General features: G+C 42.2%; 1 protein-coding gene, 1 long non-coding RNA gene and 1 other non-coding gene across 3 annotated transcripts; 1 reads left to right on the forward strand and 2 right to left on the reverse strand.

Moving 5' to 3' along the window:
- Window positions 1-167: 167 nt before the first annotated feature.
- On the reverse strand, window positions 168-11,457 carry LOC108888586 (polycomb protein suz12-B). Its single transcript, XM_018684646.2, has 17 exons — window positions 10,934-11,457; window positions 10,527-10,740; window positions 9,777-9,823; window positions 9,570-9,634; window positions 6,391-6,459; window positions 6,201-6,250; window positions 6,012-6,097; window positions 5,680-5,926; window positions 5,092-5,194; window positions 4,862-4,967; window positions 4,452-4,626; window positions 4,257-4,345; window positions 4,005-4,148; window positions 3,744-3,901; window positions 3,456-3,654; window positions 3,292-3,371; window positions 168-3,186 (listed from the first exon to the last, which is right to left on the reverse strand). Exons 2-17 carry the CDS (start codon window positions 10,696-10,698, stop codon window positions 2,652-2,654), a joined length of 2,325 nt encoding a protein of 774 aa, XP_018540162.1. The 5' UTR covers window positions 10,699-10,740; window positions 10,934-11,457; the 3' UTR covers window positions 168-2,651.
- A 1,027-nt stretch (window positions 11,458-12,484) lies between these two features.
- On the reverse strand, window positions 12,485-14,963 carry LOC108888580 (uncharacterized). Its single transcript, XR_001961851.2, has 2 exons — window positions 14,547-14,963; window positions 12,485-13,877 (listed from the first exon to the last, which is right to left on the reverse strand). It is a non-coding gene; the product is annotated as an uncharacterized LOC108888580 (long non-coding RNA).
- Window positions 14,964-15,248: 285 nt separating this feature from the next.
- On the forward strand, window positions 15,249-15,320 carry trnat-cgu (transfer RNA threonine (anticodon CGU)). The gene has a single exon. It is a non-coding gene; the product is annotated as a tRNA-Thr (tRNA).
- The last annotated feature ends 381 nt before the right edge of the window (window positions 15,321-15,701 follow it).

The raw sequence follows: 15,701 nt of genomic DNA on the forward strand, positions 1-15,701 counted from the left end.
ACAGAAATAAATATGTTTGGGGAAACAAATAGCACTAAGTTATTAAGTGTTAAAATAAACTGAAATTTGAAAATGAAAGAGAAAGTAAATAAATAAAGGAATTAATACAAAGGTAAATAATAATAATAAATGCTGCTGAAAGTAAAGGACCACGCTGCTGACAATCGTACAAAATTGTTCTTTTAATAGAAAACCATTCTGACTCAGCTGGTTTTACATTACTGCTGAAGAAACGTCTTGTTTTCGTGACATGGCTCCTCTCTTATTGTGCAAAATGCTGCTGGTCTCGTGTGAATGAATAATAATAAAATCTACAGTGGCTCCAATGAAAACAGTTCAGAGAATCTTTTTGTCGTGGTTGTTTTTTGTCAGAAAAAGCAAGAAACATTTTCACAGGAGACACGAAAACAAGAGCGGAGAAATCTGCAGCAAATTCATCCCCTTTGGTCTGTAAACTAAGAAACTAACAAACCCTCCTGGATGGCGTTCAGGTTTCCAAACAACCATGTTCAAAAGCTAATTTATTACACGTAGTTTCAGTCTTATGTACATAACAGGTGCAGTGGGCAGGTGCAGCAACGAGGAGGAAAAATAAACCAAAAACCAGCTGAGAAATGACACATAAAAAAATCCATGTCCAGTTAATGTCTCACCTGTGCTGCTTCAAGATCTGCCTCCTCTGCAGGTGTGGCCTCAATCACTTATTCTCATTAGTGATCATTTAGTAAATTAGTTCAGAAAATGCAAATGAGGATTTCCCAGAGCTCATGTGAGGGACCTAACAGTCCAAAAACCCAAAAGGTTCATAGGTTCAATTCATAACAAGCAGCAATTTGTCACATTAATGAAACTAGAACCAGCACCTGGATCAGTGGTTTAACAGTTTGGATGATTAATTCTCTGTGGATCCAACACTGACTGAAGCTGCCTCCTCTTCCTGAATTAGACAATCTACACTTGTCAATGTCAGCTCCCCTGTGATGGGCAAGACGACGTACTCAACAAAAGAACGCACGCGCTCTTGGTCGCAGCATCTCTCAGAGCCTTCTGAACAAGTCGAGCATCACTGAAGCTGATTGGGTTTTGGAGGCAGAGCGTGAAGTGGGACAGGGTTTACTGTCTGTACGGTTTGTTGTCCTGGGCTCAGCAGAGCAGAGCTGCACGATGAGGAGCTGTTTGAAAAAAGCAGCGATGCATCTTGGTCTTTGTCAAGTGCTGGCAGTGTTATTTCTTTCCACCAAGTGTTTCTGAGGAATAAAAAAAGTTCTAGCACCAGTAGTAGAAACTGTGCCGTAGGTTTGTGTACATGCACACGAGTGTCCCAGTTGTGATGTGGTTTTTGGTGAATCCTGTTGATTTGTCTGCACGTGTAAACAGCACCAACCCAGAGACACAAAAAGTGTTTGAGTTGTAAACATGTAAACATCTGATCCAGGACTCAGATCACAGCTGTCTGAGCAGATTTAGTACTAAATACCAATGTATACCGTGAGCAGAGGAGGAATTAACGATGCTCTATGTAAGATTTTGCTGTTGCTAGGAAGCCAACAGCTGTTCACTATCCAGTCTAGAAGAAATATTTCAGCATCAAACTTCATCCCCTGACTCACTCAGAGCTGTCTCCACTGATGGAAAGCAACGCCAACGTTAACTGTTGTTTTCTTCTACTGAAGTTAGCATGCTAACCAGCTAGCCCCAGCTTGTAATACCACTTTGTAACTTAGGAGGTGATAGTGAGTCACTGTAGCGTCGTGTCTCCCCTCAGTACAACATGAGAGAACGAAGAAATGCTGCCGCCCAGACCTGTGGCTGTGACTATTGTTAAGTAAACAGTTGTTAATGCTAACGTTGGCTGTATACTGATAGTAAAATCCTTTATATAGCATCTTTTAATAAAGCAGTAAAGAGTGTGAAACTGCAGCAGAGTTCAGGCAGATTCAAGTCAACTGCTGAGTCTTCAGAGACCTTATTACAGACCTGATCAGACACCTGAGACACTAATGTATGCATGTACACACACACACAGTGATAAATGAAAACCTTTGGTGGAGCTGAGTGAGTCTGGAAGGTCACTGATCGGTGCATCACACTGAGGAAGACGAGAACGATCCCATTCATTAGTTCATTAGCAAAACTATGGAGGGAGCACAAATGAATCTGATTGGTCGAGATTCAAAAATTACGTTTAAGGAGCAACGCAGGATAAGATCTGGAGTGTGGTTGATGTTTTGGGCCCAGCTCAGTTCCAGTCAGAAACAGATGAACATATTGTTGGTTTGAGAATTTTCATGGGATTTGTTGACAACTAGAAAAATCTAAAACAGCAACAGCTACAATCTGTTCCTCCAGAGCGGAGGCTGCTTTGTGCTCACTTCATAGCTTTGTCATGATAAACTCAGTGAGGAAATAATGTGGCACCTGTGCATTTCTGAAAGAGAAGGAAATCATGATGATTCAAAGCTTCAAGTTTTCTGAACTCCTCTCCACCTTCACCAGTCATGAAATGATTCTCTCCTCTGCAGCGTCTCCATGTGAATGTGTGAGAAACAAGTGACTTCTGTGATTAAAAGTTCATCGTGTTTCTGTTGTAACCTGCCCTTGAAAACATAATCCCTGCAGTAACCTGTGAGTGATTAACACCTGTTTGTCTGTCACCTTTTTGTTGATTCTGGTTTGTAGCCAAACTCGTGTCCTGTTTGGGATCTTTGTGGCTCTAGTTGAGCTGTCAGTTTGAAACCGGACCAGAGCCGCAGAGTTTCTGCTTGCTGAACATTCGTTCTGTCACAGCTCCTCCACTCTCCTCCTCCTCCTCCTCCTGCCTGCTGCTGGTTTCCATTCTCCAGGCAGCCGTTGCTTGTCTCATCACTATAGGGTTTATACTCAGATGGATCAGGATCTGGATCTGGATCTGGCTCCGGCTGGGACTCCACGGCTGTCTCCCAGTCCTCCTCCTCTTCCTCCTCCTCCTCCTCCTCCCTGTCTTTGTCTCTCTGAGCGGCCTGGCTCTGGATGAGGCGGAGTCGGGCCATGGCCTGGTCGATGGTCACAGTGCTGACCAGGTTGAAGTCGTGCATGCTGATCAGGTGCAGCAGGAAGTTGCGGCAGAGGTTGTGTTTGACGATGTGGGCGCCGTGGTGTTCGGCAAACAGCAGGCAGGCTTCATTCATCTGGTTGTCTGCTATGAAGCTGGAAGGAGGACACAAGAGTCAATACAACGGCTGCAGACAAAAAAACTCTTTAAGAAGAAAGAAGAAAGAAGAAACTCCGTTTCTGATGTTTATGACGACTCACCCGCGCTTCATGGCGTGCAGGTTCCACAGCTTCATGATCTCCTTCTCTCCCTCGTTGACGTCTGTGAAGTCCTCGATTTGCTGCAGTGAGAGCAGAGTGGTCAGGGTGTCAGTACAGCATTAAAAAAAAGACATGTAGAAAATTCAACAGAGGCTCTAACTGACCTTGATGGTTTTCTCCTTCAGCCAGTCTGGGTCCCTCTCGTCCTCGCTGTCCACCTCCATCTCCTGAGGACGGAGCGGCAGGCAGCTGTCACTGTGGAAGTAGAGGCGGTTGTGTCCGCTGATGTACGTCCTCTGCTGCTCTCGATCGCCGTCCTCAGACTCCAAAAACTCAGACAGACTTGGCTTCGTCCTCTTGGGTCTGGACAGAGAGCAGAAAGAGGAGAGCAGTTTAAACCCTCAGATTCTCGGTACCCTTGGAGAGGAAATAAATGAGAAAATCAGCGGTACCTGCAGACGAGGACGTGGGTGACAGCGGTCCTCTTGACGGGGCCGTTCCTGCTGAAGGCGAAGCCCGGCTGGCTGTGGATGTCCTGAGGGTTTCCTGCATATGAACCATCGTAGCACTCGTTGATGGAGACCTCGATCTTTGCTCCTTTAGGATGGGGCTGGAAAAGATGGTGGAGAGATGTGTGTGTTAATTAAAATTACAGTATGTTGGTGAAGAACAGGGTGATGAAGGTCAGATTTTATACGGAAATCAAAGCTCACCACATAGTTGAAGATGAAGCGGGAGTGGGACAGTTTGAGGTGTTTGAGCAGACTGTAGAGCTTCCTGCAGTTGAGGGTGCACCAGGGACAGTGGAGGTCGTCTCTGGCCTCCGTCTGCTGCCGAGTGTTGTTGTTGTACTGGAACTGAACAAAAAAAGCAGAAACAGTGAATGTGAGAGTTGAAACCTGAGCTAAGATCAAATGCAGACTGACAGGCAGAGGTATGCTGAGCAGAAATCAGGTGAGACTGACCTGGTAGAAGATGCGCAGTTTCTGTCTGGGCTCAGCTGAGATTTGTTCTCTCTTGGTTTGTACGTCAGTGTTTATGGATTCTTTAAGAGCTGCAACACAGAAGAGAAACTCACAGTCACTCATGTTTGATAATCAGGTTTACCACAGACCGTCTAATAACATTCACACTGAAACAGATCAGCCCGTCATGCCCACCCAGTGTTTGTGTGGCTCTCAGGGTGCTGGGTCTGGTGTCCTGGTTGGTCTCAGAGTTGCGGGTGGCTAGAGGTTTTGCTACAGGTGCAGTGGAGCGATCAGAGGAGTCACTGGTCCAACGCAGGGTGAACTGCAGCGTGGGACCCTGGGAGAAACTCTCAAATGGAGGTAGACGCTACAGAAAGAGAGCAGTAGTTTTCAGACAGACATTAACTTAAAGTACAGTTATTATTAAAGGACAGTTCCAGGGTTTTTGAACCTGGGCCTTATTTTTCCATGTAAATGATGATCAGGACAAGAAGCAAAGATTTAACGACCTGCTTGGTTTGGTTTGTAAATTTAAACATCACGTGGAAACACCTTTAGCTGTGTTTGATTTTTCTACTTAACAGGTTCTCTCTCGCACACACCTTTCCGTCCAGGATGGTCTCCCAGGTCGCCCTCTTCTTACTGACAGGACACTCCTCCATCTCTTGCATAGACACCTCATACTCTCCATCTAACAGCTGCAGACGTCTGCACACAAACACACAGCATCAATTTCTCACTTTTTGTTCCTGCTACACAGAGAATAGAAGATGTTTTCCTGTGTGTCAGAGCAGTTTGTATGTGTGAGTGTGTGTGTGTGTGTGAGTTTCACCTGTTTTTATCAAAGACCGTCATCTGAGCCACAAATGTGGTTTCTCCCTCCTCCCTGAGAGAGGAGCTCCTCCTCTTCCTGTTTACCACTTCCTCTGTGAAATCTGAGACAGACACATAACGACATGAACCTCTACTCCATCACACACAGACTGAAGATTATAGTTAGAACTGCTAAATTAAATCATAATTAACTATTAAAAATCAGATTAGTGCGTCAGTGACGACCGCAAAGAGCCCAACATCAGCATGGGCACAAGAGTCAGGATGATTTCACTGAGGCTTCATGTAGTGTTGTGGAAGAAGATGTTTACAGGATCATTTCAGTTCATTACTGATTTAGCCTTATTGTTGTAGTTCTGACCATCATTTCTCTCTACAACATTAAAGGATAACGACAGTATTTTTGAACTGAAGCCTTACTTCCCTGTGCTTTCAGGTGGAAATGTTTGATAGGGACAGTTCTGTGAGTAAACATTCTATTTTTTGTTTGCAGAGTGCACCTGGAGGCTAAATATGTCCCTGAACATGTTAGCTAAAGCTGGCTAACATGTTATCTTATCTGTATACGCGGCCTCTCTGTGCTGACCTCTGTTGTGGTGATTCTCTCCGTTGGTCAGTCCGTTCATCTGTGCTCTGGGGCATCCAGGCCGCGACACTCTGAAGAGTAAGGAGTAAGACTTGACCATGTGAGAGTTGCTGGGTTCAAACTCACTACTGGGGACCAGCAGAGAGGGGAAGGAGCCCGGTTTGGCCTGGACTCCAGCGCTCGTGTCTGGGTTCAGAGGAACCTGCTTCTTCCCTGTAGGGACCTGCTTCACTGGACAGCTCACATCCTGGAGGGGGAGGAGGAGAAATGTCAGATGACAGCAGGAAATTATATAAAAGTCATGTTCATGTCAGCAGTGGTGAAACACTCACCTTCCTCTTCTTGTGGCAGACTTTGACCAGCAGCACCTCCAGAGAAACAGAGTTCTGCTCATTCTCACAGTCCTGAGACGGCTTCCCTGAAAATACAACAACACAAACCAGGACAAAAGACTTCCTGTTAGTCACACTGACTCTGAAATGTGAAAGCCAAAGGACAGCAGCTGAGAAGGACAAACTTACCAGCTTTATGGAAGAAACCAGTAAAGGTGAGCTGCAGATTAGAGGCCAAGCTGAAGGAAAACAGAAGACAATTTAACCTCAAATCTCAACAGGTGATGTTATGTTTGATCAAATATCCACTGGATGTAAAGTGCTCATGGTCAGCGTGACTTAAAGGTAACTCAGGTATTTTTGGACCTGCAGTGTTTACCTGTGAGTCTCCTGTTCACCCTTCATCTTCTCCACTTTGAACAGCAGATGGTCAACCTTGGAGCTCTTCCTGTACATGCAGAGAAACAGCAGCTGTTAGCAACCATACGACCAGCACCCATCACTGACCAATGTCATAACTGACACTGTCCCTGCTAACAGGTCAGCCCCACCTCAGTCCTGCTCATGTTCCACTAACGCAGACAGACACAACAAAGATGACAAACACGTGATGGTTCCTGGTTCTCAAGCGTGAGAATTTGCTGCTGTGTTTGTCACTCAGACCAGACTGACTGAAACAACTTCCACAGAAACAGCCAAGAACAGTACAGATGGTTTTCCTTTTAGATTCGACCATAACAAGCCATGAGATCTGTGTTTATTAGTCTGCACTGTTTAAGATGTTGTTGGTAGATGCAGCACAAGCTGCTGATTCAAGTCAGTATGAGCTGTTTGTGCTGTTTTGTGCGCTGAACTGAAATTAAATGTAAAGGCGCAGGCACCTGGCTTGAATTGCATCCATTAGTACAAAGAGCTGTGTGACCCAACATAAATCCAGGTTCTGTCCAGCATCAACCTGAGGAGCGGGCTAATGAGCCAAAGTAACTGAAAACACCTGGGAGGCTGTGCAGAGCCTCACACAATGAAGAAAACACCATTACATCTTTAGGCTGGACTCAAAAGCTGCAGACGTCTCATTCATTTCAATGGTTCTGCCAGAATATAAAAAGCTCTGCTTTTACCGCCATGCAACAACATCCACCATCTCTCATTTCTGATACAATGCTCTCCAACATGAACATTATTCTACTGTTCTCCAGGAGAAAACGATCGCTACCAGACAAGTTTCTGCAGTGGTTGAATTTAGATTTAATTTTAAGTTGAATTTAAAACTTTTAAAGACATTTTTCATTTTCAATTTAATACCAGTTTGATTGTCATACCAGTCAAAGTATGAAAAATGTTCTCAGTGAGTAATTCTCCTTAAAAAAAAGCATGGATTTATTGGAGTTTAAGGTGTTATAATAGCTTCTTACTTTGAGGAAGCTCACATCAGTCCTTTTCCAGACCAGTGGACTTGCTGTTAGCTGGGTGCCTTTTACTTTAACTTGCCTACAGTTAAATCAAAAAGATTTGAGTGCAGGATGGACAGGTGAGGCTACACAAGACTTCTGATTGCACAGAGCCAATTTAGGTCCGAGTGTTTTACAGAGAGACTGAAAACTTGGCTGGAAACCCACTGTATAATCACCTCTGTGAGGAAAACCCTGCATCAACACTACGTCAGCTTCATACTGAGTTTCTGATCAAATAAGTACAGAACATTAACAGCATTCAATCTCACTTAGGAAATCCACCGCCTTGCTGCTCTCTGAGTTTATGATTTCCAGTTGTTCATGCTTTGTGAGCAGTTAAACTGCGGAGTGGCCTCTGTGCTCTGCAGAGCTCATTCATCTCAAATCACAAGCTGTGTTTCATGTGACTGAAGCATGCACGAGGGCAGCAGAAAATGAAACTGAGCCGAGCAGCAGCAGACTCGTCACCTGGTTCACTACCTCCACATCAAATCAAAAATAACACACACACACACGTTTAATGGCGGCCATTTTTAGTTGTCAAACAAATCCACAGCAATGGACAGAAATTACTGCACCGCAGAGAAGAGAAGTTCCAGTCTGATGAGCTCATTTCCAAATAAGGACTGAAAAAAGAAAAGTACGAAACTTGATGTACTTGTGATGACTGTAACAGAGACAGACTGATGTGCTGTGGTGTTTCAGATGTAGATAATCATTCAAGAATTACCTTAATAAAAAGGTTTTATTAGCCAATATATTCATGAGCTTTTCTTTCTCTTTTAAGTTTAATTGATGATTAAATATGAAAATATATGAATAGAGTTACATTCACATTAAAATACCTGTTGTCTTTTGTTTCACTGCCCTTCATCCTGCCTGTTTACACTACATGTGCTGTTGTTGTCCTCATTTGTTGTTTTGTGCACTTGTTTGCCCATATGCTCTTCTTGCTTTAATGTATACTTATTGTGTTGTAATTTACAACAACAGTGAAGTATCAAAGACAAATTGTTTGCAGGAGTTAACTTGTTAATCTAATCTTAAGTATAACACTTTCTCTGTGATACAACAGAAACTGCTGCATCTTCAGAGATTCAGTTAAATCCTGCAAGAAGTTGACTTTTTCAACAACTTTTCTTTTGCATATAACTACATCTTTGAACGGCATAAATAACAAAACAAACAGCTACCAACATGTTTTCATATTGGAAGTTATCAGCTGGTAAACAACTGTCACTGATTGATCAGCAGCACATCAACCACTGGAAATCTTCTCATGCCAGAGTTAATGTGACATTTGAGCTTTGATAAGATTGAAGTTATTGAATGATAATTTCAATGGCTCATTTTTCTGACAATCAATTCATGTTTCTACAAAAGTCAAAGTCTTAACACAAACAGCTGTACAAGAACACTGCCTGAAAGCAGCGTTAAACAGACAAAAATAGGAGTTAAGAACACCTGACAAAGACACAGATTGGTTGCTAATAAAAAGCTAATTATCAGCGAATGTTCAACACACACCTGCTTGGTGTTAATTCAGCAGTAGCTGCTAAATATCTCTTAGTTGTCACCATTTTTCATTGTGCAGCCAAAGCTTTTTATCACAGGATAAAATGCATAAGCTGCACTTCTTCAACTTAACATCCACGTGATGAAGACAGAGAAAGCCCTCTGTACTTTAACACACCCCTTTAGTTCACACTGAACCACAAGCAGCCCCGTGTGTATCAGCAGGATCTTTTTTTCCTCTTTGTGAAGCGTCTGTATGCAAAGCAGCCTAACTGAAAACGTCTCTCTGATCTCAGCTTTAACTGATCCAGCCTGCCCCCACCTACAGCAGCCGACATGTCGGTTAACTTTCACTCATGGTAGCAGTTGACCTGCTTTCTAAGAGAAAAACTATTCAACACCACACTTCAATTCCAACACACATTTATGAAAGAAAAACCAGACCATAAAGAGGCACAGTAAGTAAAGTGACCATAACAGATCAACAGATCTCAAAGTTTCAATGAGCTACGTCAGTAAAACCTGTGAAGTACTGGAAAACCACATGAATGGACATCTTTTTTTTCTTTCTTTTTTTTTTTTTTTTTACCTTTTGACGTTATTCCTTGAGTTTCTGTGGGACATATAGGTGAGTGTCCTGTGCAAGAATATGGGCTGAAATGTAACAGGGAGAGGTAAAAAAAAACAGTGTTAGAATTCTGCTTCAACATGACGTCAAGAGGTACAGAAATATTTCCTCTTATCTCAAATACTCAAGTAAATCATGTGAGTAGTTTCAAGAAAAGGCAGCACTCACAGCGATCAAGTTCCTAGTGCGGAGAAACCTGTAGATCTGGGTTGGTTCTGCGAATACAGTTACAAATGACTTTATGGATTATTGATCATTTAAATATGTTAAATAAGTATCAAGCAAAAAAACACAACGACCCTGTTACACTTGGAACTGAAACAATAATACATTTTATGAATGAAAACTTGGTCAAACATTTGCTGCTTAAATCCTCTCACATGTGTGAATCCAGCTGCTTTTCTATGTTTCATATTTTATTTTTGACTGTTGAAGACACACTTTGTGATCAGTTAACTTTGATTTTTATCTATTTTTGACATTTCATAAACTATTGTTGGTGAAAAATGAACTAAACAGACAGTTAAACACGTGGCTAATCTGCAGGAAAAGATAGAGCTTATTATTTATAACGTCCCTGGGTCCAGAAACCTTTTTATTTTATATGAAACATACAAACAACCAGAGAACCTGGAAGCTGCAAGTTCCAGGATAAAAATGTAAAGACTGGCAGAACTACAACACGTGTAATTAACAGTAGATGGAGTAAATCATGACTAAAATCACAGTGTTCGGTGTTAACCAGGACAGGACTTATCGGTGATCATTTTCGGTGAGCTTGTAAACTGATCTGTTCTCCAGCTCTGCAGCCCCTCGTCTCACCACCCACTGGGCCACTCTGAAGCTTCCTGTGACCTTGGATTAAACTCTAACACTGATATGTTTTCAATATGAAACTTGATGACAGCAGCAACTCACTCTCGAAGGCCTGCAGGAACAACTCGTGGTCGGCTTGAGTGAGTTGCATGTTGGGCTTCTTGGCTGCAGCCACCGCAGAGGACGACGACTGGTACAACCCGTTGGCTCTTCCTCCATGACCAAAACCCACCGGGTGGTTTCCACCTGAGGAGCTCTGCTTATGTGGAGCCATTGTCAAGACAAACAAAAATGCCCAAAGAAACTTTCCCACCACCTGATGTAAAGGAAAAAAAGAAAAAGAAACTCAGGTTCTGTTCCTTTGTCAAAACAAAAGAGCAGCGTTGGCAGAGAACCAGTCGCTTAGGAGAAACTGTGTTGACTTTTCATTTTAAAGGCGGATTATGGAAGTTTCACCCTTTGATATTTGACATTAGTGAGGCTACAATCTAGCGTTTTCGTTTAAGTACCGGTTTAACAGTTCCAGAGATCTGTGGACAGGCTTGAAATGCGCGAAACAAGGGAACAGCCTCCGGCAAGCTGACGCGGCTTGCTAGCTAACTGGCTAACTTCCTTAGCCAGCTAGCAACAACCTCGGGCTAACTGGATAGCATTGTCCGGCGCTCTGACTTCACCAATTAAGAACTCGAGAGCTGCTGCTGATCGACAACTGATTAAATACAGAAATGCCACACGTTTCCAGTGGGTTCGATGCCATAATTCTTTGCCAGAATTCACATTATTTCTCGCCTTGCGCCTGGTAGCAAGTTGGGATAGCGGTACTGGAAAGCAGCACAAAATTACCTACATGTCATCCGGTTAGTATTTTCTAAATAAATTCTAATTAAAATATAAAATTTCCATATGCGTGTTCCAGTCAGTTTTTGTGCGATGTATGTGTCAATAGACACCCCAGAAACGTATCTCCATTGAAATACTTGGACATAAAAAACACGAGAGATAGGAACGTAATCTTGCTCAATTGTGTGCTTTTATTTTGAAAGCAAACCCCCGTCTTCTTGGGTGTAACCGTTAACTTGAGAAATGGAGGTTGAATCTCCCTTTAGTGTGACTTGTGTTGAAAGATCCCGCCTTCTAGTGGCTCCACCCAATCATCGTGCTTGTTTGTGAAAACCTGAGCTCTGATTGGTGGGAATGTTTGGCCGGTCTCACAGGCGCATTTGCCGCCTGCAGCATGGCGAGCCAGCTCTAAATTAGGCCAGAGATACAAAACGTTACTGAAACTAAATAATGTAATTAAGTACTGTACAACAACAAGTACTGTACTTAAGAATAAGTTTAACATATTTGCAGTTGAGTATTTCCATTTGATGCTACTGTGGGCTTCTACATTTCAGAGGCAAAAATTGTAATTTTTACTTTTAATTACAAGTTACTTTTTTTAGGAATATATAATCTATGTTTATATAATCTGATGCAGTACTATACTAGTTTGTTTTTATCTGGAATGTTTTTCCCTTTTTCACTGTTAGCATTACATATGAAGTATTACTGTCTTCCCTAATATAGTATATAATTTGTTGTGGACATGTTATTAACAGTTTGATTTTTAAGTACCATTAGATGTAGCACAAATACATTTCATTAATAATAATAATAATTATTGGAAATATGAGAAGCTTTATTAATGTTCACAATAGAAATGTTTGATTTTTATCCTGAATCTGAAGATTATTTCTTAAATATTCATTAATGAAAACATTCAAACTGTTTAATAAATATTTAGGAAACTGTGTTTGGTGAAACATGGAAACATTTCTATTCAAAATGATGAGTGATTCGCCTGCATGTGACTAAACCACTGACCCCAAAACATAATGAGGATAAAAATAGCTCATGAGTGCACACTGGTGATTTATTTCCTCTGTGTTACTAAGCTGCTGAGCTGGAAATGTTTGTATGTTGTTATTTTTTTACCTCTATCATATCGTAATCTTAATTTCAAACTACTTTACATGATATCAGTAATAAAGCACAAGAAGAAAAAAGTAGGCAACAACTCCAAGAAACAAAAAGGCTGTAATTAAAACACAGACACGAGAGAAAAAGAGCAGCTTTGACTTATTATTCAAACATTTTCCCTTTAGTCATAGCCACGGTGGTGGTTCATCAGTAACAGAGTAGTGCACACAGTTCACCCACAGAGAAAGCAACAGAGAAAAAGTGACCGATACATTTGACTGAACCATTAGATCATAATTTTAACACGTGAGGAAAATGTAAAGATGGACATCAGACAGCACTCAATAAATAAAATTCATTCCTTCCTCCTCAGCATGAAAAAAATAATAAATCAAGTGATGAGTGAATTCATTTCCCAGTGTTTTTGTGCTCGTCCTGCTCTCCTGCACCATCATGGACATTTAGAATTTTTACTTTAATTACCTGTTAAATCACACTAAAGTCACAGGTGGGAATCAATGGAGGCATTGATTATCAGTAGATGTTATGAGGCAACACTGACTGAACATAAATGTTTAACTGAAATGCTGTTTTCTTCAGTTACTGCTCAGCTCGATGGTTTTAGAGAAATGAGTAAGTGCAACAAAAAAATGGTGTTATATTAAAAAAGTAGTGATTAACTCGTAAACATGAGGTAAATACTCTGTGACCCTGTGATAAACTTATTAACAAACCAGTAACAAATCAGAGGTTTTAAATCCTAAAACATCCTCCAGCTCTCACCTCACTGCACTGGGAGGGAGTTTCAACTCTCAGAGGGGTTTTCTACATTAAAGTTCTTCAAGCAAAAAAGTCAAAGTGCAAAGTCATGATTTTGGGTTAATGTGGAGAATGTTCTGTGGACGCCTCAGGCCAGTTTAACAAAATACAGACAGAAAGACACAGACCAAGCCCAGACTAGCCGTTGGTACCCAGCAGGTTTTCAGAGACCACATGTCCTCATGGAGCTTTTTTCTCGGTTTAGACGCCCCATCAGTGCTCCTGACCTCATCTGGGACGTCCCAATCGTAACCAAACATGCATGATCTCCAAGTGTGAGCAGCTGTAAGAGCCAGACTGTCTCCTCTGGCCAACATCTGGATGGAAACTAGCCCGCGTAATGAAAGCCACCCTGCGACAAAACAACATTTAGGTGGGGAAGGGGGCGCCCGGCCTCGGCTGGAGAGGCCCAGGTCGGCAGAGGTTCAGTGTTTTCTCCAGAGTATGTACGTCATGAGCAGGATGAGGCCTGCCGACAGGCCCGCGATCACAAACTGGTGGATGGAGAGGACGTTCTCCAGCGTGTGGATCCTCTCCTCCATGGCGCTGGTGTGGAAGTAGTCATAGATGCCGGCTCCGATGCTCCACAGAGCCCACACGGCGTCCACCACCAGCGGCATGGTGAAGCAGAGAGGGAGGCTCAGCTGCAGGTCAGACAGGCTCCGTCAAAGACTGGAACAAGAGCACAAGACAAGATTTCAACCTGGGGCTGAGCAATGACTTTAAAATCCTCAGATCTGTGTTCATGATGTTGTTGGCCACTGAGTCAGCAACACTGGACAGATACGTCAACTTTTAATGACATACAAAAAGTGAATTTAGCCATGTTTTACATTCAGAAGTCACAGTCCTTGTGGGTTAACTTCTTGCTCATACAGATCAGCCTTCAGCTTCCAATAAAAGCAGCTGGCATCAAAAATCTCCCATACAAGGTCCTTTATAAAATATAATACCCTGTTTGATGAGCCGAACTGAAGAGTGTCACATGATGGCGTGTACGAAGTGTTAATTCATGTTTACCCAGTGTGTCAAGGGTCTACCAGCACGGATTTGTTTAAATTTAAACAATTTGCAACACAATTTGGCGTACGCAAAACAGCGCACAAGAAAACTGTAATAAATAATGTTTAAACACAAGATACACCGAGTCACCACATCAGTGGAACCGCATATTCTTGCAGCAGCAGAGTGTGAAGTAAATAATGTGTTTTACACAAAAAAATAACGAAGAATCAAAAAGATCAGCTGCTAGCAAGCTAACGCTTTAGCTTGTTTACATGATTGTTTCTCCTACGTTGTCCCAGCATGCACTGATTTTTCACAAAATGGCAGATTACTCACAGCATCAGCTGCTCCTGAAACTCACAGGGATCGCACAGTCTTCCCAACATGCGATTCACGAACATGTAACTTTCACATCATCGCATTACATCTCCAGCCACCATGTTTCAGACTGAGATTCCATCTGCCCTGAGCCGCTTCAGCTGCTTCCGGGTGTGTTCCCCATCAAGAGTCCCTTCGCTCGTGTGCGCCAAACTTCCCCTCGACTCATGACATTTTTTGTAACTTCGCTGATCGTCAAAACTATAATGGAAAAAACACTGCTTGTTATCAGTAATATCATATTCTGGGGCATTCGGCGCCATACAGAAGTTCTGTTGAGGCGGATTTAGATTTTTATGGTTTCAGATCTCACCAGTTCTTATATGGAAAATACATATTTAAAGCAGACGAACCCTTTCTAAAGGTTTACTGAATTATGCGCTTTTTGTTGTAATGGGTTTCGCTGAATTTCGAACAGAGGAAAATTTAGGAAAATGTCAAGTGATGTGAAAGTGCGATAGCTAAGAAAGTCAAAATAGCGTGTATTTTGAATGGAGTTTGGTACTGCAGTTCCCTGTAGCGCAGCGAGCCGATCGAGTTTACAGGGTGGAGTAGGAGCTGACAGGACTTAGATGTTTTAAATACTTTCTGATCACATAATACAGCGACGATACCTCGGCCTGGTTTAAATAACCAAACCCTGCCCCATTTACATTACCAGGCGCGGTGGCCAAGTGGTAAGGCGTCGGTCTCGTAAACCGAAGATCGCGGGTTCGAACCCCGTCCGTGCCTGCACCCAATGGAAAATCCCCCACATGTTTTTCTTTACACATCTGTATTTAATAAATCCCACTGTTACCTGTGTAATGATGCAGCACGTGCGTTCACAGATTGTATGGATGACTGTGTTGTGCGCCTTTTACAACTGCAAAAGTCATCTGATTATTAATTGATCTAGAAAAAATACCCAAAACTAATGTAATGTACTGTATTGTACAGTAGCCGGCAAGGGAAAAAAAACGCACTGCAATTTAACAAAGCGCTTATAAAAGGACAAAAGACAAGCAAACCATCAATTCGACAATACACACACGATAAAACATTATTTAGCTCTCATAAATCCAAACAGCAACTGTAGAGAAATTTTACATCATATAAAGTCTAGAATTAAGA

Source organism: Lates calcarifer, linkage group LG11 (genome assembly GCF_001640805.2).
Source record: "Lates calcarifer isolate ASB-BC8 linkage group LG11, TLL_Latcal_v3, whole genome shotgun sequence".
NCBI classification, from domain to species: Eukaryota; Metazoa; Chordata; class Actinopteri; family Centropomidae; genus Lates; species Lates calcarifer.